The following is a 24156-nucleotide window of genomic DNA, read 5'->3' on the forward strand; positions in this document are numbered from 1 at the left end:
AGAAAGTCCAATTGTAGCCCCACCTTTCTTCCACAAACCACTGTCGGCACTAGCAGTGGTCCCAAGCTTCCCCAGGTCACAGTGTAACGCCCAGGACAAGCAGAATCTATGTGCCTGTCTGAGTCTGGGTCCCTTTGGGGAGTTTTCTGGTTAACCTGGAAAGGCCCCTTTGGGATTCATCACATGTGATTTGAAGCCGGCTCTGTCAATGCTCCAATGGTCCTGTCCTCACCAGAGCCCGGGGCAAACTGGGACCCCGCCTTCTGCAAGCAAGTCCGTCTGGGTTAAGGAGGACCAAAGGTTGCTTCACGAGTGGACCTGGCCTTGGCCTCCATGCCCTCCGTTCAGCCTGTCCTACTTGGCTGACTGAGTGGATATCTACACTTTGCAAAGTTTGGGATGTTTCCTGTGGCTCTAATCAGGGTGGGTGATTTTAACCATCAAGGTGCATGGCAGCCGTGATGGCATCGGCTACGGGTACAAATGGCACAGGTGCAGCGCGCAGCTATAACCCTGTGTCCTGCTCGTCTTTCTACATACTTTCCTGTGTCCTACAGAATAAAATAAAGGCGGTGCTGATACACAGAAACACCAAAAGATGACCCACAACGATCATAATAAATATATTTTAACTTCCCAACTGGCACAAAGCAACATTTCCAGCAGCCCAACGTGCACGGTAACGTCAGGGTCTCGTCCACCGTGAGACCCGAGGCTTCGCCCCCTCCCACCAAAGGTCATGGTGGGGGCGGGGCCCTGTCTCTCCAGACCCAAAGGGATGATGGGCCTGTAGCGATCTCGGGAAATCCAAAGGTAAGCAAATAGAATAATAATTTGAAAAGGAACAAAGAAACAACGTAAGGAAAGTCGTCTTTGTTCTAGGAAAAGTCTCTCTTTTTTTTTCACGGTATAATGACTGACTCATTTACAAAGAGGAAGTGAGCTCTGTTGAGAAATACTTGAAATATTCTCTCAGGGGCAGAAAACAGTTCTTCACCAGCGTGGCTGGGCCCTGGGTGGGGGCTTTGCTCTCTGCCTGTCCCGAGCCAGCAGGGATAATCCCTCCTGGGGATCCAGAGCTGGATGCCTGCTGAGAAGGAGAGCGGGGGCTTGGTACCCACCCAAGGGCTCCTGGGAGAGAGCTGGGGGGTGCCCGTCTCGCTAGATTACCCGAGGTCTCTGAGAGAAAGACCCCACCTGCCCTCTGTGAGGTTTTCACCGCGTGGTGGGATGACAAGCATGTCGTGGGCAGTAGGGGACGATGGCTCCCACACCCCTCCTGGGGAGGGGCCTGGCACCCGAGACGGGTGCACAGAGGGTCCCCAAGGGCAGCCCACTGGCCCAGCTCAGCAGGTCTCACTTTCAGGGTGGAGAGGCCACCGCGGAGCAGACCCACAGAGAAGGGAGGGCGGGACTCGTGGGCAAGGCTGGTCAAGCGGTGTTCCCTGGCCCTTCCAAGGGTTCTGCTGCACCCGAGCTGAGCACGGCTGCCTGTGGGCCCCGGGCTGCCTGAGCCGGAGGGCCACGCAGCAGGGACCCCGCTCGTCACGTGATGCAACCCTGGGGACTCAAGTCTCGCGGACGTGGCGCCTGGCACCTCGCTGGACTCGGGGGACATTTCTCGGCTCAGTTTTTGTCGGGGGTGAAGGCCACGGACAAGGTGCCAGAAACACACCGTGCCCCTCTTGGTGCTCTCCCTGCCCACCTCCTTGGGGCAGCTCCACTGTCCAAGGGAGGCCGGTGCTGTCTGAAGGCAGCTGCCCATCATCCCAGCAAAACGGTCCCTACTTCCAGTGAGGGGGTCTCCCTCACGACTGAGACAGTGTGAGCTGAAGGGAAGCACCTCCTGCGTTCCTGGGGCCCAGGCCCCGTCACCCACCTCCAGGGGAGAGAAGTGGGGAGACGCTGTGGAGGAGGTGGGGTGACCCTCAGGTCTTCCGAAGAGATAATGTTTCGGAACCTGCTCCACCTGGCTCCCCACGTCCCCGCCACAGTCCTGGCTGGGGGCCGGGTGGGCGCCACAGCGTGAGCGGGGCGAAAGCTGGCACTGGGAGGTGGTGAAAAGAAGTTTCCAGGCACTGCCGGGGGAGGACCCATGACTTACTGTCCTGGAAGGTGCAGGCAACGTTGGTCCAACACAAGGACGAAGGCCAGATGCACGGGGCTTGGGGGAGGAGACGGCCTTCTCCTCAGGGCTCGGGGGGCCGTGTGTGGCGGGGACAGTGGAGGAGGGCAGGGTCCTGGCAGCAGAAAGGCTGCCTGGAGTGGCGGGGTGGCCGGACCAGGGCTGTGGGTGTGCAGGGCTGGCGAGGGGACGTGCGTGAGAATCGCCAGTCCTGAGAATGTTTCAGGAGCACCGAAGGCCGTGTGTGCGTGTGTGTGCCCGTCTGTGTGTGCATGAATGCGTGTGTGTGCACTTGTGTGTGTGCACGTGTGTGTGTGCGTGTATGTGTGTGTGTGAAAGCCCAAGGCAGGCCTGTTTGAGGGGCTGAAAGAAGCTCAGTGTGGCCCAAACGCACACAGTGGGGCGCCCGTGAGGATGTGAGCTTGTGTAAGTGTGTGCTCTGTGTGTGACGAGTGCGAGCCTGTGAGACAGCAGGTGTGTGCTTGTGAGCGTGGGGCTGTGCAGGGTGAGGCACGTGCCTGGAGCCTGGGGAGTGGGGACCAGGACCGGGGCACATGTGCCGCGTGGCTCCCGTCCGGGGGTTCGTCCGGAGGTGAGACGCTCAGAGGCACCAGTGCAGAAGCGGGGAGAAGGTCCCCGAAGTGGAAAGGGGGCACCGCTGACCTTGAGCTTGTCCAGAACTTGTGGGGCGGCCCCTGACCTGGGCACAGAGGCTGCCCCGGGCACGGCTCTGTGTAGAAAACCCTCTGCTCTCTTGCACTCTCAGACTTGTTTCCCTGGTGAACCCGAAGCAGCCTGTGTCCCTCCAAGTTTCCAGGGACACAAACGCACAGGAAATACCTCTTCACGGCGGGGACGTTGCTCCACACGTGCACGGCGTTCCGGATGGTGCAGCCACGGACGTCCTGGATGGTCACCGGCTCAGTCTGAGGGGTAAAAACGTCAACTAGGAACTGGGAGACCCACAGTGGGCATGACACCTGAGCCCAGAACAGTGTCCCGGGCCTCCTAGACCGATTATGTCTCCCAGTCGACATTGCTTACATGTCACATCTTTTTCCTTATAAATCACCTTATAAGGAAAAAAGCCGAGATATTATTTTAGACCTTTTAACTGGTAGGTTATTTTCACTCCCACAGGTCACCTGGCCCAGGGACTCCCCGCCTGCTGCGTGGCAGAGGTGGATTCCCGTGAAGGTCAAAGAAGTCCTTGCTCTTTGAGCCACGAGATATGTCATGTCAGGCAGATAAGAGGCTCTGCGGGCAGACAGCAGTGTTTCCTCAAGGGCCGATGCTTCACGATGCCCACAGGAGCCAAGGGCGTGGCCGGATCCTGGGGCCGCAGTCTCCGTAGAAAGCACCGGAAGGTCAGGGAAGGAGGGGCTGGGGGGGAGTCGTGGCAGGAGGGAGGTCATCCGGTCCCCGACACCCAACCAGGTGGCCTGAACTTTACCTCTCCGGACTTGGAGTGGTGGGGCGTGCAGAAAGGCCCACGTGGACCGTTCCCAAGTCTGACCATCCCTGGACACATCAGTCTCCTCCCGTGTCCAGACACCTGGCCGGGAGGAGAGCTCACACGTGGATGTACCATCGGGCGCAGGGCAGAAAGAGACGGTCCTGCATTGGGCACGTCTAGCTACTGCCTGCCATCGGCAGGCATGTGGTTCCACAGCAAGATGGGAGCAGTGACAGGACACGTGGGAAGGTCTCTTTTTTGCCTACTTCTGATCTGGGACCAATTCCGATCTACCAAATGTGCTCACAAAACGACCAAGAGTCAGCATCCTTGCTGTCCTCCGAGTCTGCGGACGGCTGGCTCCCAGGTTGGGAGCCTGTGCTTTTGGTCTGGACTCGCGGTTACTGTTCATAGATTTTTCAGTAAACAGGTCACCTTGCAAGCCTCGTGACCGCTGATATGGGGTGACATGTCAGTATTTAAAAATTCCGGGCTTCCCAAAAAGGAGGAATAACCACGGATGCAGAAGAAAGTAGGAGAATCGTGAGGCCACTTTGCTCGACCCTATGAAAGTGATGTTTAAACTTTAATTAAATGGGTGACATTCCGGGAAAACATAACTTACCAAATTGATCTCAGAAAAGATTGAAAATCTTAACAGATGAGTTCCCACAGAAGAGTTGCTCCCATTTTAAAACAACGGCAACAACAACCAGTCCCGGCAATTGCACAGGAAAAGTCTGTCGAATTTTAAAATACTTTATGACGCAAACTTAACACGGACATCCCAACCCAATAAAAATAGCACAAAACAAGACAGCCTCACACACCCGCCTGTCTCGTGCTTGTCAAAGCAGCAAATCCTACGGGAAATGCAGTTCACTGGATTTCAGCAATCTGTCAGAACAGCCACACCCCGCGACCAAGTGGGTATTTTCCAGGAATGCAAAGACGGATCGCTATTATGAAATCTATTAGTATATTATATCCTATTAATAGATCTAAAGAAGGAACTTAATTCTCTCCATAGACGTAAAAAAGAACATTTGACAGAATCCAACACTTATTCTTGATAGAATGGCTCAAAAAATAGAAATCAAGGGAAACTTCTGGAAATTTCCTTCACATAGTGAAATGTATCAACCTCAACCTCAAAGCCAGCATCAGCTTAGTAGAGAAACACTGGACACATGTACGTGCAACTCAGGACCCAGGCAGGCATGTCCCGTCACTACTGTGGTTCAACGTGAGACAAGAGGTACAAAATTAGAAAGAAAAAACTATCATGACCTGCAGGTAATCTGCTCAGATACCCAGAGAGTCTAAGTGAACCAACTATAAACCACTTTCATCCACAAAGTCATCCAAGAAGGCAGCAGAAGCTAAATTAATGGAGAGACGAGATCAATAGTTTCTTGAATCAAACCAGTAAGAAAGATACAAAACCAGTAAGATACAAAATGGAAAATCCCAACTGCATAGGAGGGAAGAAGACAGGACATTTGGGAGCCAAGGCGAGGGAACGCAGAGAGCTGGGGACACCCCGTGGGCAGGTGAGGGGAGCGGCAGCTCGGCCGCCGGGGGGGTGGGGGTCTGCGCGGACACCCTCCCGGGGCAGTGGCAGCATCCCTGAAAACGGCACATGGACCCCGCGGTCTCGCTTCCGGAATCCACCCCGCAGATGTCCCCACTCATGCCCCCTCCTCATAGCATTGTTTGTAAGAGCAAGAGATTGGAAACAGCCCAACTCTCTGTTCCCGGGAACGGGTTAAAGGCATTTTTCACATCCATACAAAGTAAAACTGCAGAAAACAAAACACGTACGTCGAAACAAAGAGTGAGAAAGGTACTTTTCCAACAGAACGATTTCCAAGGTCACGGTTAAGTGAAAAAACCCCGACGCAGGGCAGCGGGGCGGGCAGACGTGTAGGTTTGTGAAGACGTCCTGGAGGTGGCCAAGGACCCGGAGACAAGTGCAGTGGGGACAGCAGGGGTGGGGAAGCCAGGAGACTTTCACTGCGGGGACCCTGGGCCTGGCCTGGGGCTGCCCTGTGTGTGGGTCTGCTGGGAGGGACGGGCCAGGTCAGCCCTGGACAAACTGGTCACTGAGTCCAAAAGTGACGGCTCTAATGGTCAGGACTTGGGCCTGAGGACAGAAACAGCCAGGCTGTCGGTGCCCCAGGATGGGTGTGAGTGTGTGTGTGTGTAACTGACCAGAGCACTGCGTATTGCGGCGTGCGACTGCGATGCGTGTGCACGTGTGAGTGTGCGTGCGCCCAGGTGGGGTGGCGGGGAGGAGAAGGACGTGACCCGAGGTGGCGGGATCCTAAATCCAGGGCAGTGCAAAGGCGCTGTTGGGACCTCAGTGGTGAGACGGCCCTCGTGGGCCCTGTGAACTCTGAAAACCCAGGCCTCGGGACCGGGACCTAAGCGGTGCCCCCCAGGGGCCCCAAGTGTCCCTCAGGGAGGCCGCGGCCCGCACCCACCTCCAGAAAGCGAGTGGCCACGACGCGGTCGTCCTGGGTCAGCACCAGGTTGTCCACGAACATCCAGAAGAAGGGCTGGGGGCTGCCTGGCCGCGGCCTCGCGTACCGCAGGATGCGGTGGAACTGGAACAGGTACCACGCTGGGGTGGGGAGCAATCGGGTGGGTCTGGGCTCTGCCTGGAGGGACCCGGGACGCAAGGGCGGGGCTCTGGTGGGGCGGGCCGCCTGCTCCCGCAGCTGCAGCCTCCAGGGCACAGGTGCGGGAGGCTGGGCGACACCCCACAGGGACACACAGCCCTGCGGACAGGGTGGGAGGGGCGCCAGGCCGCCCTGGGGTGACGGACCCACTCGCTCTCTTGGTTGTGGTGATGGCTCACAGGGTACCCACTTCAAAACCCACCACGCTGTACTCACTGAATACGGACAATTGACCTATGTCTCTGATACCCCAGTAAAGCTGACTGTTTAAGAATGCAGACGGTTTGCAATTCCTGCCCTCCCTGAGGAGAGCTGGGGTGCGTAGGAGGGCGTGGCAGACAAGAGGCTCTGGAGTCTGAGCAGATGGCCAGGCCTCTTACCTGGGGGCTGGCTGCAGGCGTGGCCCAGCGGGGGCGTAGAGCCGTAGGCGAGGTCGAAGGGGCCCCATGCTTCCACCTGCAGGAGAGCGCGCGGCTCAGGAGGGCAGGGAGCTCCCCCGGGGCCGGGCACCTTTCCTCTCTGACCGTGTGGTTCAGGCTGACCCTCATGGAAGGGGTCGGTGGGCGGTGAAACCCACCGGGTCAGACCCGCCCCTTGGTTCCGGGGGTGCAAGGAGCCCTGCTTTCTCTATCGTCTCAGGGACGCCGGCCCTCAGCAGAGCCCTGGGAACCCCAGCGCGGTGATTCCTTTGTGCCGGGCGTGGCCCTTACAGACCCTCCAGGGAGAGTGACACGGGGCCCCCAAGGACTCATGCGGATTCTGTGTGTTGCTGGGAAATACAGGTGGAAGCCCTGATGGGTCACTGGGCAGCAGGTAGCCTTCCCTGGCGAGCGTAAGCCGCCCCTGCTGCACCTCCCCCGCCCCCCAGCCCCGTCCAGGCCCCTACAATCCCCCCTGAGCTGAGACGCTGAGGATTCCCTTCCCCCATCAGGGGCCCAGGTGACGGAGGGACCCAGTTAGAGACTCTAGCCCGTGTCACTCTTCTTGAAAAACAATTGAAAGACCCAAATACTGGATCTCTGGCTGTCTGACAGCAGCCCGTCCAGAGCAGACGCGGCTTCCCAGGACCCTCCTCAAGTCACTTAACAGAAGCCGACACCCGACGTTAGCCTCCGGCCTCACGTGCCCCCGGCCTCACGTGCCCCCGGCCTCACGTGCCCCCGGCCTCACGTGCCTTGTTGCAGTCAGCTCTGACCCTGACCCAGGCGCGCTCCTGGTGGCTTCAGCTCCAGGGAAGCCTGCTGACCAGCGCAAGTACAGCAGGGGGTCTGGACAGGGAAGGGGCAAGGGGGCTAGAGGAGGTGAGCGTGGGCTGGGGGCCCGGGACCCGCATCCCAACACTCTACACAAAGGTGGCTGCTGAAATGACCCCAGGAAAGGTTGTGAAGGAAGCAAGGTCTTAGAGGGAACACCCCGCTGTCCCCGGGAACCCGCCAGTGTGCACGTGAAATCCCCCGAAACCCGCGGCCAGGTGTGGCTGTGCAGACGTGGAAGCCGGACACGCCCACCTCTAGGGTGGGCTGCACGGTGGGAAAGTCCGTTTTACAGGCCTCGTGAAAAAGGAGTGAAGCCAGGGCTGGTCGTTGGGGAACCGGGTGATGACGGCACACGTGAGCCACTGTCACCCCTGAGACGCGAAAGCTCATTGCGGGAGGGGGTGTCTAGACCCTTGGCCGCGCAGCGAGAGCCCCCCCATGTCTGATCTGTTCCTGCAGCTCTGCTACTTGGGGAGGGCTCGTGTCACTCTCCAGTCCCGCCTTGACCGTCCTGCCCTGGCAGGGAGGACCCCGCCCTGGGGGGCCTGGGACGAGTGTGTGGGTGGGCGCAGGCTCCAGAAATGCTTCCTGGTGGGACGTCCGAAGGGGCCGGAGGGGCAAGAAGAGAGCTGTCCTGGGCTTCGGGGCAGGGCAGACCCCAGGGGGATGGAGGAGGGGGGCGTCTCCAGTCTCAGCCAGGGAGGAGGGCTGGCCCCTGGGACACGGCCCCCCGGCCAGACGGGGAGCAGAGCTGAGAGACCCTGCCGGCACCCGGGGGGTGAACTGGGTCCCCCCACATTGGCTGCTTCCTTGTTGCCACCTTCTGTGGCCAGTGTTCCGGCCCCTCTGACCCCGTGCCCGTGGTTGTTGGGCTCTGGGGATGACGGGCTTTAATTCTCCTGTGAGAGGCTGTGTGGGCGAGCGGGTGACGGACCAGATCTTCCTTCCCTGAGGCCACAGAGGTGGCGTCCCAGCCCTTTCCCATCCGCGGCGGCTCGCGGCCCAGCTGCTGAGTCATTTTTAGGCCCTTCCTCCAAGGCCGCCGTCCAGGACAGCAGGAAATAGCCTTCGAGGGAGCCAGACGTTTCATGACAGCGCTCGGAGAGTGTTTTCGAACAATCCGTGGTGGTTGTGTTCAAGACTCAGCACTTTATTTTAGGAGGGGGGGATCCCCTCCCTAGGCGGCACCGTCACAGGTGGTGGGATAGGCCCCTTGGGTTTCAACAAACCGGGCGGGAGCTTTGGCCAACGGTTCTCCTCTGGGCGGTGGGCAGCGGGGGGCTACGGACATGCCTTTCTCAGCTCTCCCGCCGTGGGGGGCCGACACCCCCCCAGTGGGCCCTGCTGGGGACAGAGCATCCGGGCTGCACCTCCCCCACCCCGTCCAGTCCCCCTCCCCCGACCCACCCCCTCCCACCCCGGTCTGCTCTCACCCCTTGGTGCCTGGAGGAGCACAGCAGTACTTACGTCCCTCCTCACTACGTTGGTGACATCATCCAAATGCTTCAGTTTCCCCGGCTCAGAACCATGTTCCAAAAAGCCCAAACTCATCAGCTCTGGGTGGGGAGCAAAGGGGACACACAGGGCCGACGCTGGTTTTTGACCCCATGTGGAACTAAAGGGCTGCCGTTAGCAAGCAGACTTTATCTTTTCAACCGCATGACGGGGGGAGCCAGCAAACTCCACTGAGAACTGATTTCAGAAAGTCAAGCAATTTGTTGCAAAGCCAGGCCCCCCTGGCTGCAGCGCCACTCTCTGGGTTAGGAATCCACTGGGTGGTGGCCGTCCACGCTGATGTCACCTGGTCAGGCTGTGTGACACGGCTGGGTTGCAGGGGGAGTCTGCAGCCTGGGCATGGGACAGCTAGCCCAGAAAGAATCTTAACAAATTGAACTAAGGATGCATCGTCCGGGCAGGGACTTGAAGGCTGGGTGGCCACGGGCTTCCTTCAGGGGAAACCTGTGCCCACTCTGTGCGTCTCAGCCCCCGGGTCCCTGACACGGGTGTGCATGAGGCCGCTGTGACCGCACTACACAAGACACGGGGCGTAGCGCCAGAAGTGGGATGGACGCCCCCCCCCCCATTCCATTTGGCCAGAGACAGGGAGTATTTTCACGGATTCTTCTTACAACTGCCGGGCCCAGGAGAACCCATAGGATTTCCAAAGGCACCAGCAGGTGGGGTCTGCTCAGGGTACAGAGGGGCAGGACACCCAGGAAGGCTGCAATGCAGCACGTGACCAGCCTGCGCAACCTGGGAGATTCGGGTAGAGAGGGAGGGTGCAGGGAGCCCTGCGAGGGGTGGGGCGGCCCTATACGGCGGCCAGGTGTGTGGAGGTGTCTGAGGTTTGGTGGCCGTGGGCAGGGCTGTCCTAGGCAGAGAGCCTGGGCCCCATGGCCCTCACTACAGCGTTTCACACCCACCGTCTTGCTACGTGAACTTTCTTTCCAAGGCGTCCCTGCTGAAGGAAGGAGCCCCAGGTGCTCCTCAACCCTCCCCTCCTGAAAATGACCCTCAGGTCCCCAGCCTCAAACATGTAGCAAGTGCATCATAGGGGACATTTCGACCCCGCCCACCGCCCACTCCCCCGGTCCCCCGTGGGTCTCGCTCCAGGCAGACCCATCTTCCATTGTCAGTCCTCAGACATCACTGCACCCACCTTTCTTGATGTCCCCAAAAAGGGACAGCACCCGGATGGGCTCTCTCTTCCACACGGGCACAGTTTTGTACATCTCAAGGGGACTCTCCTATTTATTTTTTTTAAAAAAAAGGATGTTCTGATGACTGCTTGGTTGTACAGCCCATGAGTGACAAGAAAAATTCTTTCTGGCTCTGCAGAGGCTTTTCCCCTGATGAATGAGGACACACCGGCCGAGGCGGCTGGCCCCACCCTGACTGCACTGACCCCCAGGCCTCCGTGAGACCCCACCCATCGCCCAGGACGAGGGCTTCTGTCCTCCACACCAAGCCCCCAGCCTGGGCCATCTCTAGCAAAGGAAAGGCAGGTGCGAGGGCATTTTCCTGACAGTGAAGGAAGATAATTCTATCCCGAGAGAAACCACTTCCCTTGTATTTCTTGGGAAGAGTCTCAGACCTGGGGGATTCTGAATACCCACGGCCATGGGATTCACCCAACCCCTCTCCGTCCCCTCTGTGGGCTCTGAACGTGGGCCTCAAGCCACACAGCACCCCTGAAGGCTACCAGTGTCAGGCATCTCCCAGGCCAGGCCTGAACCAGCCCCTGAGTCCTGCCATGAAGGAGCCAGGAAGGCCTAGGGTAACACCCGCCCACCCCGCAGGGCACCCGGCAGCAGAGACCCGATGGATCTATTCATGAAACAAGCACCCCAGCGCCACCTGACCCCCAGGAGGTTGCACTTGGGAGTGCCTGGCCTCCCACGAACTGTGGCTGGGATTCCAGGCCTAGGCAGGGGCACTGCCTGGGGGAGGGGGGTCCCAGGAGACCCTGAGCCCCAGGGGGAAGGGTCTGCCCAGGGCTGGAGCAGGTGGGCACCCAACGCAGGCAGCGAGTGAAGCGGCGGGTGAGTGTAAGGGAGGGCAGGCTGCCCGGAGGAGGAGGCGTGGGGAGGTGAGAAGGGCGGGGCGGAGGGACACTTGCGGACACACGTCCTGGTCCCCCGCGGCAGCCGCAGGAGCAGTGCCTCCTTCCCGCTGTGCTCCGGCTCTAGTGGCAGTAATACCAGCTGTGGGCATCAACCCCTTCTCCCTTCAATGAGAAACTCGTCCTGCAGTCTGCCAGCAAGGGGCCTTTCTGCACCGAGAGGGAGCGTTTCTGCCGCTCACCGGACCGCGAGAAGGCTCTGCGGGGAGTGCAGCCACCTTGCTCCGAAAAGCACCATAAAGGTACCTGCTCCCATCTGGTTTCAGGGAGCGCTGGGTGGTGGGGCTACCATGTGCCCCCGTGGTGGCCCAGCAATGCCGTGTGTGGCGACTCCCCAGAACCAGCCTGGCCATGCGCCACAGGGGAGAGAGCCCGAGACCCCAGGCCGCCACGGTGAGCACCCAGCCCTCCCCATCACGTGGCCACCCTCCCTCTGTGCGTCTCTGTCTCCTTCCTTCCTGTTAGATGACACCAATCATTGCATTTCATGTCACCCTCATCCAGGATGACCTTACCTTAAGATTCTTAACTAAATTACGTCTGCAGAGACCCCATTTCCAAAATAGGCCATGTTCACAGGTAACAGGGGTTAGGACGTGGATGTGTCTTTGGGGGACAGAGCTCAACCCACCATGATGAGCCCAAACTCCTGCCTAGCTCCCGGATCCCGACCTTGATCCTGGAGAGGACCCACGTCTGTGCCAGCTGTCCGGGCTGGACCAGGAGAGCCTGCCCGGGCGTTTGCTCCCACTTGCTGGACCTAGAGGCACACCTCTGCTGGGCCCCTCTCCTACGTCCTACAAATGCCTCATTCCCAGGCTTGGAAGAAACAAAACTGCCATGCGAAAGTGATTTGTAGAGGGACTTCCCTGGTGGCACAGTGGTTAGGAATCTGCCCGCCAATGCAGGGAGCACGGGTTCGAGCCCCGGTCTGGGAAGATCCCACGTGCTGCGGAGCAAATAAGCCCGTGCGCCACAACTACTGAGCCTGCGCTCTAGAGCCCGCGAGCCACAACTACTGAACCCCATGTGCCACAACTACTGAAGCCTGTGCGCCTAGAGCCTGTGCTCCGCAACAAGAGAAGCCACCACAATGAGAAGCCCACGCACCGCAACGAAGACCCAACGCAGCCAAAAATCAATTAATTAATTTAAAAAAAAGAAAAAAGTTTTAAAAAATAAAGTGACTTGTAGAAGACAGAGCATCTAGCAGACAAAGAGGGGATTAGAAAAGCGCATTTGCTTAAAAGCCCTTAACATCGTTGTGTAAGAGGGAGCGGACGGGCGTTTTGCAGCCCATCACCAGAGGAAAGGAGCCAAGTCCGAGCACCCGCTCCCGCTCCCGCTGTGTCCTCACCGCCTCCCGGTCGCAGAAGGCCTTCAGCCACCCCCGCCACTTCTTCCTCCTCTGCAGCAGCCCGCTGCGGGGGAAGGGCAGGCACAGGAAGCAGACCCAGTTGCTCATGCCCTGCACTTTCCCCGAGGTCCCAGGGCCCACCAGGCTGTCGATGCACTCGAAACAGTAGCACCTGGAGTCAAACAGAGAACCACAGCGACAGGCCTGCCACTGCCTTGGCCGCCAGGTGAAACCCCGGTGGTCCCGCAGGCAGAGGCGAGCCTGCTCCTTGCTCCGGAGTGAGGGGTGGAGGCCACACGCGGGCTCAAGGGAGAAGATGGAGCTGGCAGGGGCTGCAGCCCGGGGAAGGGGGACAGGTCCCTCTTGGGGACCCAGAGCGCCGGGAACCCAGCCATCTGCAGAGGACAGCAGGGGGTCTGTGGGTAGTGACAGATTTCACAGACTCCCCTAAGCCAGCTGGCTCCCTCCTCCAAACTCCAGATCCTGAGAAACCAGGCAAGATCTCTGCAGGAGCGCCCACTGCGGGGGCGGGGCGGGGCTGCAGACTTGGGACGACGCAGCAGTAAATACCGGGACGCCCGGAACGACTGAGGGGAGGGGACCACGGGTAACGCTCGGGCTGTTAGGTAGCAGGGAATGACTACGCCTCGCCTGACACCAGCTGCGTGGGTTTCCTTTCGCTGCCCTACTTAACCACGGAGGGAGCAGCTATGTCTTGGCGATAAAAACAGAAAGAAAAATCACAAGCACAGATCTTCCGACACACCCTTCCCCTAGGTCACAGCTATTCACCAAATGAAACGTTTGAGCTGGAAATGGAAAGCTTTGGAGAAAGTCATACTTTTGGGAGGTGAACCCCTTTGGACTCTGGGATGCGGAGCTGAGAAGAATGGGAGTTTCCCAGGCTTGTGGGCAGTGGTCCTTCAGCCCTTGCCCGGACCCCCAGGGCCCCTGGCCTCACCGCGTGCAGTCGGGGCTCTCGCAGATGAGCAGCGTCTCTCCCGCACAGCAAATGGAGCAGTAGGACAGGTACCCGTCCTCGTCGTACAAGAAGAGGCACTCCAGGAACTTGTCCTTGGCGAGGGCAAAGCCAGGCTGCCTCCTCTGTTCCAAGGCCTCCACAAAGCCGCCCCATGGCTCCCTGCTTACCTTGCACGGAGTGCACATCCCTCCCTCAAACAGAGGGTGCTGCGTGTGCACCCGGAAACTTCCGCAGCAGATACACATGTCTGAGGCGAAAACCCACAGGGCAACGTGTCACAATGCCGTCAGGCACAGCAACAGACTCAGGAACGAGTTTAACAATAACAAAAAAAAGGCAAGACCTGTACACTGAAAACCACAAACTAGTCCTCAAAGAAATTAATGATCAAACAGATGGGAGGGCATCCCATGTTCATAGATCAGAAGACTAAACAGTGTTAATATGGAGAGCTTCCCCAAATCTGGTTTTGAGAAACCAGATCCTTCTCAAAATCCCAGCTGGCCTTTTCCTTTCTTTCTTTCCTTTTTTTAGAAATTGCTAAGATGATCCTAAAATTCATATGTAAATGCAGGGGATCCAGAATGGGCAAACCCAAAGAGAAAGAAAGTAGATTTGTGGTTGCCTAGGGTTGAAAGAGGGGAGGCAGAGGGATGAGGAATGAGGACGGACTGTTGATGGGTACCAGTTTCTTTTGCGGATGACGAAAATGCCCTAAAATTAGACTGTAGTGATGGGTACACATATCTGTGATTACGCTAAAAGACACTGAAGTGTACGCTTCAAATGAAGTGTCAGGGTCCTTGGGGCAGGTGGAGGGGATACGAGCTGGGCACCAGCGGCATACACTGCCCTCTTCCACGGACGGACAATGAGTGAGGCTGCAAGTCTTTCCTCAGCTGGCTGACGTCCCTTCACCTGGGCAGGTGTGCGATGCTCACCTTCTATATCTCGCTGGTTAACCTTGACTTCATATGCAATAAGATCTGGAAAAGAAAATAAGTAGCCCCTTCCTCTGCCTGTCTCCTAATTTAGACACCTCAAGAGATGAGCCTCACAAGTCCTTGGTGAAGGACTGCTGACGTCACAGGAACCAGAGGATCAGCCCCCCCCCCCCGCCCTGTCCCCTCTGCCTTTCATGGCGACATGTTAAACATCTGAGCTGGTGGGGTGGGGTGGGGTGGGGGAGGCTTTGAGTGGGGCCCTTCTGCTCCTGAGTGACGTGGGAGCATTCCAGAAGCCGGGAACCCTAGACTCTGCCCAGGCCTGGGGTCAGCACCCCAAGTGATGGAGGCAGTACCTGCATGAGCCCTCACCTCTGCGGAGCCTGGGTGACGGTGGGGATGACTGCTCGCTGGAGCGCGGGATGATGTCCGTGCTGTGCTCTGCTTCCCGGTCCAGGACTGCAGCAGTGGCCGTGGGGACACCAAACAAGGAGACAGGACGCACACCAGACAGGGAGAAAGTGTCCCATCAGCCTCCGTCTTGGAGCCCCAGACCCCCAGCACGGGGACTGAGCAGACCACCCAGCCCGGCCCCTACCCACCTCCCACCATGACACTCACCCCTCTCGACCCCCAGGGTCAAGGGGCAGGAAGACCAGTGGGGAGCGCCAACCTCGAGAGGGGGCTCGGTGGGCGCAGCAGGTGGGCCGCTTCTCCCCACAAATGGGAGGGCAGGGGGCCTCGAAGGGCCCAGGGTCCACCACGGCCCCTCCCTCCTTCTGTGTCCTCCCTAGCTGTGCACCCCTCAGCCACCCCCATGCTCCTGCCGCCCCACTGTCCCCCAGACCCCAGCCTGTAGTCTCTCCCACCCGACCCTCAAAGGCAAGGGGTCTATGGAGAAGGCGAAAGGGCCTCACTGATTGCACAGGGCTGGGGACACGGCTCCCCTTCCAGCAGCGGGGCTGGGTCAGGGTCCGAGCCATCCAGGGTTTCCAGGCTCAGGGTTCCCGGGGAGGAGAGGGCCATGGAACCTGGGAAGGGGCCTTCCAGAAACCAGCAGGAACCGGGGGTGCTGGGCCCGCTGGGCGAAGGGGGTGCGAAGGTGACGTGACGTGCGGGGACGGGGGAGTGGGGAGGGGCGGGGGAGCCCTCAGTGCCACTGGGTGTTGGCTGGAAGGGTGGGGGGGCTCGCCCCTGTTGGGTGGGGTTAGGGAGTCTGGGGAGGGGGGGAGGGTGAGGGGGGGCTCAGTAATGGAGCGCTGAGTGTGGGGTGGGGGGGTGGGGGGCTTAGGGGCAGGGCTGTGGTCTTGAGGGAGGGGCAGGAGGGCAGGTGTGGGCAGAGGGAGGTCAGTGGGCTTAGGGAGATCAAGGGTGGGGGTGAAGGTGCTGGGTGAGGGTTGGGGGGAGTTTACTGCGGTGGGAGGGGCCAAGGGGCAGTGCGGGGGAGGGGCTCAGCTGGGGCCTGGAGGGGGCATAACTCCCCCACCTCTGCTGGGGTGTGGGCTGGGCATCCTGACTTTCCTGGAAAAAGCTCAGCGCGAGGCGGGGGGGGTCACTTTGCAGTGAGAAACCTGACAAACACAGCTCTGCCAGGTGGTCAAGGTCGACGTCAAGAGTGGAGTGGACAGTACTGCCCTGGAGGCACTGAGATGAGGATGGCCTGTCACCTCTGTGGGCTCCCTCCCCACGCATGACCCTGCCTCCACCCTTGAGAAAAATACCAGAAAATTCCAGGGGAGGAACAGCGAACAAAATACCTGCACAGGACTCTTCAAAACTGTCATGCTCATCAAAAGCAGAGAAAATCTGAAAAACCGTCACAGCCAAGAAGAGCGTAAGGAGACATGATGACTAAATGGGACAGGAAAAGGACATTAGGGGAAAACCAAGGGCATCTAGTAGACTACAGCTTATCAGTGTAGTGAATGTTGTATCAGCATTGGTTCATTAATTGTAACAACTGTATCACACTAATGCAAGATGTTAATAATAGGGGAGACTGGGTGGGGTTTGGGGGAATTCTGTCCTAGCTTCACAAGTGTTCTGTAGATACAAACTATTCTAAAATAGTTTCTGTTTTTAACGACACAGTATTATTGACTATAGTCACCATGCCGGTATATTACATCCCTATCTATGGGAATTTATTTATAACTGGAAATTTGTATCTTTTGACCCTCTTCACCCATTCGCCCATCCCTCAGTCCTCACCTCTGGCAACCACCTTCTCTGTTTCTATGATTTTTAAAAAATATTTATTTATTTATTTATTTGGCTGCACCGGGTCTTAGTTGTGGCATGTGGGATCTTTAGTTGTGGCATGTGGGATCTTTAGTTGTGGCATGTGGGATCTTTAGTTGCAGCGGGATCTAGTTCCCTGACCAGGAATCGAACCTGGGCCCCCTGCATTGGGAGCGCAGAGTTGTAACCACTGGACCACTAGGGAAGTCCCAGGTGTTTTTTTTTTTAATTCCACATGTAAGTGAGATCATATGGTATTTGTCTTTCTCTGTCTGACTTGTTTCACTTAGCATAATGCCCTCAAGGTCAATCCATGTTGTCACAAATGGCAAAATTTCATTCTTTTTTACGGCTGAGTAATATTCCATTGTATACATACACCATATTTTCTTTATCCATTCATCCATTCATGGGCACTTAGGGTGTTTCCATGTCTTGAATACTGTAAATAATGCTGAACGTGGGGGTGCAGATATCTTCTCAAATTAGTGTTTCCTTGTTTTTGGATGAATACCCAGAAATGGAATTGCTGGATCGTATGGTCGTTCTATTTTTTCTTTTTTGAGGAAGCTCCATACTGTTTCCTGTGGTGGCTGCACCAGTTTACATTCTCACAACTGTGCACGAGGGTCCCCTTTTCTCCACACCCTCCCCAGCACTTGTTATTTCTTGTCATTTTGATACTAGCCACTCTGACAGGTGTGAGGTGGTAACTCACTGTGGTCCTGATTTGCAGTTCCCTAATGATTAACGATGTTGAGCACATTTTCATGTGCCTGTTGGCCATCTGTATGTCTTCTTTGGAAAAACATCTCTCCAGATTCCTTCCCTAGATTTTATATCAAATTTTTTGTTGTTTTGCTATTGAGCTATATGAATTCTTTATATATTTTGAATATTAACCCCTTATTAGATATATGATTTTCAAATATTTTCTCCCATTCAGTACATTGCATTTTCATTTTGTTGATGGTTTCCTTTGTAGTGCAGAAGATTTTTTAGTATGATTATAGTCTCATTTGTTTATTTTTGCTTTTGTTGCCTTCGCTTTTGGTGTCAAATCCAAAAAACCATTGCCAAGACTGATGTCAAGGAGTTTACCACCTATGTTCTCTTCTAGGAGTTTGTGGTTTCAGGTCTTATGTTCAAGTCTTAAATCCATTTTGAGTTAATTTTTGTGTGTGGTGTAAGATAGTGGTCCAGTTTCATTCTTTGGCATGTAGCTGTCCAGTGTTCCCCAACACCATTAATTGAAGAGACTGTTCTTTCCCCATTGTATATTGGCTCCTTTGTCATAAATTAATTTTCCATATATACGTGGGTTTACTTCTGTGCTTTCTATTCTGTTCCATTGATCTATGTGTCTGTTTTTGTGCCAGTACCATACTGTTTTCATTACAGTAGCTCTGTAACATAGTTTGAAATCAGGGTGTGTGACACCTCTAGCTTTGTTCTTCTTTCTCAAGATTGCTTTGGCAATTCATGGTCTTTGTGGTTCCACATAAACTTTTGGATTGTTTTTTCTATTCCTGTGAAACCTGCCATTGGAATTTTGATAGGGGTTTCATCAAATCTGTAGATTGCCTTGGCTAATATGGTTATTTTAACAATATTAATTCTTTCAATCCATGAGCATATCTTTCTAAATATTTTAGAATATTTATTTACAAGAGTTTATTAAAACTTTTTTTAGTGGAGGGAAGACAATACTGATGACGACAATGAAATCGTTTTCCCCATGTTTGAGTACGTTGTCTTGATTGCCTTCTCCTCCTTTTACTTAGTTTAGCTTTGTTTTTTAACTAGGACACCAGATTAAAAATTATTATAAGGACCAGGAGTGACTGGGGTGCAGGCCTCTCTGTCACCTGACCACACCACCCAACTCCCATGTCACACCCCTGCTCCCCACTCTGCCCTGTCCATGTTGTTCCTGTAACGGAAGGGGAATGTGGGGATTCCAGGGGCCCATTCCAGCTCCACGGAAGGGACTGTCTTCTCGTTTTTGGACCTGAACAGCAGGGAAGGCGTCCTGGGGGCAAGATCACCTGACCTGGTGACGTGGAGCAGAGGCTCCTGGAAGGTTCCACCTAGGGTACATGGACAAGTACGGGAGTGGGGGGAACCCAGGACACTCCCGGGCAGGTGCCTTCCTGTCAGGGTCTCGGGTCACCGTATGCCCTGCTGCAGCTGGGCAGACACCAGCACTGTCTGGGGGGGTGGGGGGACCCTAGTGGTTTGGAAACAGGCCTCAGAGGAGCTGGCCTCTTGGTGACCAGCTCAGTCTCTGAGGCCACCACCAGCATCAGACCCTGACATGTCAGGACCCTGTGCCGGCCAAGGGTACCTCTGTCCTCACTCATGGACACCCCAGGAAACCCGAAAATCACATGCGTGGGAGCAAAGGGCGGGACACAAAGCAGGCCTCCATCTCCATGGGGACCACCCTCCAGCTCCACCTCCCCCTATGGCCCCGCACCCAGCAGTGGCCACGCTCTGCGAGGGGCAGTTCTGAAGCTTCCTGGGTGAACCCCAGTCCCTCCCAGCCCAGCCCAGTCTGCCTGACAGCCCTGCCTTCCCTGGCCCGGACTTCTGCAGGGCTGGCGCGGGCCCAGCGAGGACCTGCTGACACCCCGGCGTGAGCCTCGGTGGGCCTGTGGTTAGGTCCCGTCTGGCCTGGCGGTCACCCTCTGGGTGCTGGCCTGACAGGGTGACCCACAGCTTGATCTCAGCTCGGTTCAGAGGCTTTTGGGCCCAAAGGCATCCTGAGCGGCACCTGACTCCTGTCGGGCTCGGCCCCTCCCCCGAGGCTGTGTACGGCCTAGGAGGAGCCTGTCCTGGTGCCGGGGCACCGACCACCGACCACTCCCCTCCTCCACTGCTCGGTCCTCATGCTGTACTTCTGCATTCCTGCACAGCCCCAGAGTAGCAGGGGGTCTCGCAGGCACCTGGAGAGGATTTGGGGGCACAGGAAGCAGAGGGGGGCTGGCAGCGGGCGGAGCCGTGCCTCTGTGAGAGCGTACACTGGTGGGGGGGACGATGGGACCACTGTCCAGAAGCTGCATGAGGGAAGCCACAGGAGCACGAGGGCCATCAGGGACTGGGGTTCAGATCTTTTCCTTTGCCTGCAGGTGTCAGGCCTCGGCTCCTGGCTGCTTGTAGGTCATTCAGGCGGAGGCGCTGCAGAGACCCCCCATCTCCCGGGCTGTGGGCCAGGGCGTGGGATGAAGTGGGGGGTGCAAAGCCCAGCGCCCCCACTAAGCGGGCTCGCGACTCCAGGCCTTCACGCTTTCACTGCATGGTAAGCTCCCAGGGAGACAGGCTCCTGGGGAGACCGGCTGGGCTCAGTCATCCTGCGTGTCTGGAGCTGATTCCCACACTGGTGCTGCAGGCATACAGCTCCACATGCAGTGTCTATAAATGTTCCACGAAGGGAAGAGTCTCTGTTGAAATAGGGTTGGGGGAAGTGGAATGTTAAGTGGGTACATTTCCTGCGGGACTTATCAGAGCCTTTATGATGGAAGGCTCAGGGATGGAAGTTGTGAACCTCCAAGCAGGGGATGGTATACAGCCTGGCCCCGACCGATCTGACCAGGGCATCCTGTTCCCAAGGCTGCCCATGACTGTGCTTCTGGAGGGTGGGAGAAGCTGCTGGCTGTCGACCCAAGGCTGGGCACATTGGCAGGTGGGCTGGTTAGGCCTCAGCACTGATGACTCAGGGCCCAGGGCTGCAGCAGCAGAGGCTGGTGTCCTGTCCCCTCGTCCTGACCCTCATGGTTCCGGCCCCTGTGGGGCAGACTGATGGCCAGTGCCCTTTTCTATCTGGAATGTGCAGCCAGGGCAGGGGAAGGGAACACAGGGACCCGCCCACGTTTCAGTTACCAAAGCAGGTCACATGACCCACCTCACGCTGGTGGGAGGCGAGTGGTGGTGTGTTGTGATGCTCTTGGGGGAATGGATGGGTGGATGAGCGAACATTCATTCTTCTCCCCGAGACAAAGTGCTGTGGGAGTAAAAGAGGAATTCGCCTTTGTGTTGGCCTGACCACAAGGTGACCCACTGGTCCTCAGGCTCTGGTCTGATCCTCCGCCCAGCCTGCCACTGTCTTGACCAGTAATGATGCTTTACATATGCAGAGAGAGAGGAAGCCGCCACTGACAGCTCAGAAGGGCCTGGCCTCACAGCCAGGTGTCCGGGTGGTCCCGGTGGATGCCAGCGACCTCACAGGGCACAGCCTCAGACAGGCCACTCTGTTCAGTGATGAGGGGAGTGGAAAAGACAAGACCCCTTCCCAGTCTGTCTGAGCACAAAAGCCAGGGCCTCCGCCACCCACAAAAGTGACCAGACATCCCCCTCTCCTGGCTAAGACGGTGACTGCACATCTTCCCAACTGCCAGCCGAGAGGCCTCAGGGCGCCAGGTCCCTGCCCCTCCCCTTCCCAACAGCACCCCATCCAGAGCTGCCATGGGGGAGCCTGGGTGCAGGGCTGCAGTCTGGGACCCCCGTTCATGGTGACGTCATTGCACGGATGTCCCTGAGAACATGGCGATGACCCACCAGCTCACTGGATTTAACCTGCCCTTCCTCCAAGCCCACTTACGCCAAGGGAGTCCCCTTACAGTACATTTATAAGCACTCAGTGGAAAACACCATTTTTATTATCTGTGCACAGGCTGTACGTATTTATAGACTGATACTCGAAAAGTCCCAAAGGAGATGGTGAAATGATGCTGGATTCCAGCCCCTGTCGCTGTTGGGCTGTGGAATAAAACTGAGGAAAATCAAGTCTCTCTTCTCTGTTTCTTTTTCTTTTTAAGCTCTTGAGTGGTTGTCTTTTTCTTATTGATTTGAGAATTCTCTGTATTAAAGATATTACCTAATCCTCATATACGAGTCACAAATATTTTCTTCAGCTTGTTTTATCGATTTTAATTTTTTAATATTTTTATACACAAGTATCTTGCATTTGTCTTTTCTGTCATGGTTTTTGCTTCTCCTATCATACTTAAAAATTTCCTCTCCACCACAAAATGGTACCAGCATTCATCTTTATTTTAGCATTTTATTTCATTTTGTAAACGTATCTTTATTCTAGTCAGGACCTTTTTTGGTGTTTGGCATGCTTTTTGCACTGATTAGTTTGTCTGAAGATGATTCGTCAACGGGTCCATCTACTCCCCCTCCAACATATTCCATGCAAGGTATTTATCACCTAACAATCCACAGTTGTGTTTGGATATCGGGCGAAGTTTTGCATTTCACACCAGCAATCTGTGTCTCTCTGCACCAGTCCCCCTGCCCTCCTCACTGTAGCTTTTTTTTTTTTTTTTTTTTTTTTTTTTGGTACGCGGGCCTCTCACTGTTGTGGCCTCTCCCGCTGCGGAGCACAGGCTCCGGACGCGCAGACTCAGCGGCCATGGCTCACGGGCGCAGCCGCTCCGCGGCATGTGGGATCTTCCCGGACCAGGGCACGAACCCGCGTTGTCCGCATCGGCAGGCGGACTCTCAACCACTGCGCCACCAGGGAAGCCTCTCACTGTGGCTTTTTAATACTTTATCTGGGGCAGCTTTGATCCTCTTCGAAGGTGTCCTGTCTCTTGCTCATTCATCTTCCAAAAGAACATGAGACTCAACTTCTAAACCCCCTTTAGTAATTCAATTGGAATTACATTAGCTTTAGAGAATAATTAAGGAAGAACTGGCTTTTAAAAAAAATTTTATTGAAGTATAGGTGATTTACAATGTTGCATTAATTTCTGCTGTACAGCAAAGTGATTTGTTATACATATATATATTCTTTTTCATATTGTTTTCCATTATGGTTTATCGGAGAATACCGAATAGAGTTCCCTGTGCTCTACGGTAGGCCCTTGCTGTTTATCCATTCTATATACACTCGTTTGCATCTGCTGACCCCAAACTCCCACTCCATCCTTCCCCCACCCCCCAGCTCCGTTGGCAACCACAAGTCTGTTCTCTATGTCTGTGGGTCTGTTTCTGTTCCGTAGATATGAAGAACTGCCTTTTAAAATGCAATTAAGAAATGAAATCCAGAAGCATGGTGTATCTTTCTGTTTCTTCTTTTTAAAAAATTGTGTATGTTAATTATACCTTAATAAAAAGAGATACCAGCAAAAAAATAAATAAATAATAAAAATACATAAAACGTAAAATGTGGGTGCAGCAGATCTCTTCCTAGCTTTATATTTTACTGGGCGCTATGAATAGTTTCCATTATACTTTATTTCCTACTTTTCATGTAAAAACTAATCTGTGCATGTTATTAAATTCAAACCATATTTAAGTGTACAGATGAACTAGTGAAGCCCCATCTCACCATCTCCCACCTGCCCCAGGGCTCACACCCGTTTTGTCTCCTTCCAGACTGAGAGGTTTTCTTTTTCCTTCTCTTGTTTTCATCACAATAATCGAGTCACCCTGTATGCACCGCACTGCAATTTGCAGCACACAGTAAACACCGCGCAGGGCCCCGCAGCCGCCCCGCCTTCCCCCTGGCTCGGCCACTGTCTGGAGGCGTGGCCTCGATGCTAACTTGTCTCCGCTGAGGGACATTTTGGGGGTTTCCCTTCCTTCACCCTCACACGTAATCTGCAGGGGACTCCCCTTTGACCCCGGAGCAGGTCACCTTTCTGCTTCATTCCCTGCACACTCAGCGGGACGGGAGCTGGGGGGGACCTGCTGGAAGGGATGTCCCCAGAGAACGCTGGTGTCAGTGTGCATTTCCACGGCCCACCGTGGCCCAGGTCCCAGCCTGCCAGCCTCCCAGTGGGGCCAGTGGGTGACCAGCATCTGCACGGGGGATTCAGGGCCACAGGCGGAGGCTGAAGACACTGCTGTGGTTATGCCAGCCGGAGGCTCTCTGACCTGGAAACTCCCTCCACGCCTTCTGCTCCTGTACGGTGTTGGCTGGGTCCCCGTCCTGTCACTCCAAGGTCATGCTCTTCCCAGCGCCGGGCCATCGGTACTTCCCAGGCTGGCTCCCCAGCTGGGCGAGGGCTCATCCTCTTGTCCACTTAACATGTCCTGATCCTGCAGAGGACGGGCCTGGCAGGGGCTGGGCAGGGCTGCAGGCTGTGGCCAGGAGATACCGAAACCTAAGAAGATGAAATGGCAACTCCCAGACTCAGAGAAAATACTCAAAACATTTTCACGATATCTGACAAAAATCTGTGTCTAGAATATGTAAAGAACTCTGACAAATCAATGATACAAACAAGGCTTTTTTAAAACAGGCAAAAGACTTGAACAGACATTTTGCACAGGAGGATACACCAGTGGCCGATAGCACAAGAACATTAGTCATCAGGGCAATGCAAATCAAAGCCACAGTGAGACACCACCACATACCCAGCAGAACAGCCATAATCAGACGTCACCAGGAGTTGGGAAGATGTGGAGCAACTGGAACCCTCACGTGGTGCTGGTGGGAACGCAAAACGGCACAGTTGTTTTGGAAAACTCTGCGCTC

General features: G+C 55.8%; 1 protein-coding gene across 1 annotated transcript; it reads right to left on the bottom strand.

Annotated features, from left to right (window-relative positions):
- Window positions 1-925: 925 nt before the first annotated feature.
- DNMT3L (DNA methyltransferase 3 like) lies at window positions 926-15452 on the bottom strand. Its single transcript, XM_067737189.1, is given in 13 exon segments — window positions 926-1032; window positions 1035-1090; window positions 2966-3051; window positions 6068-6207; window positions 6646-6721; window positions 8989-9077; window positions 10181-10268; window positions 12501-12672; window positions 13462-13574; window positions 13650-13729; window positions 14424-14468; window positions 14799-14885; window positions 15344-15452. Coding segments are annotated over 13 exon segments (1248 nt in total).
- Between the last annotated feature and the right edge of the window lie 8704 nt (window positions 15453-24156).

The sequence above is a fragment of the Pseudorca crassidens genome, chromosome 5 (genome assembly GCF_039906515.1).
Source record: "Pseudorca crassidens isolate mPseCra1 chromosome 5, mPseCra1.hap1, whole genome shotgun sequence".
In the NCBI taxonomy this organism is placed as follows: domain Eukaryota; kingdom Metazoa; phylum Chordata; class Mammalia; order Artiodactyla; family Delphinidae; genus Pseudorca; species Pseudorca crassidens.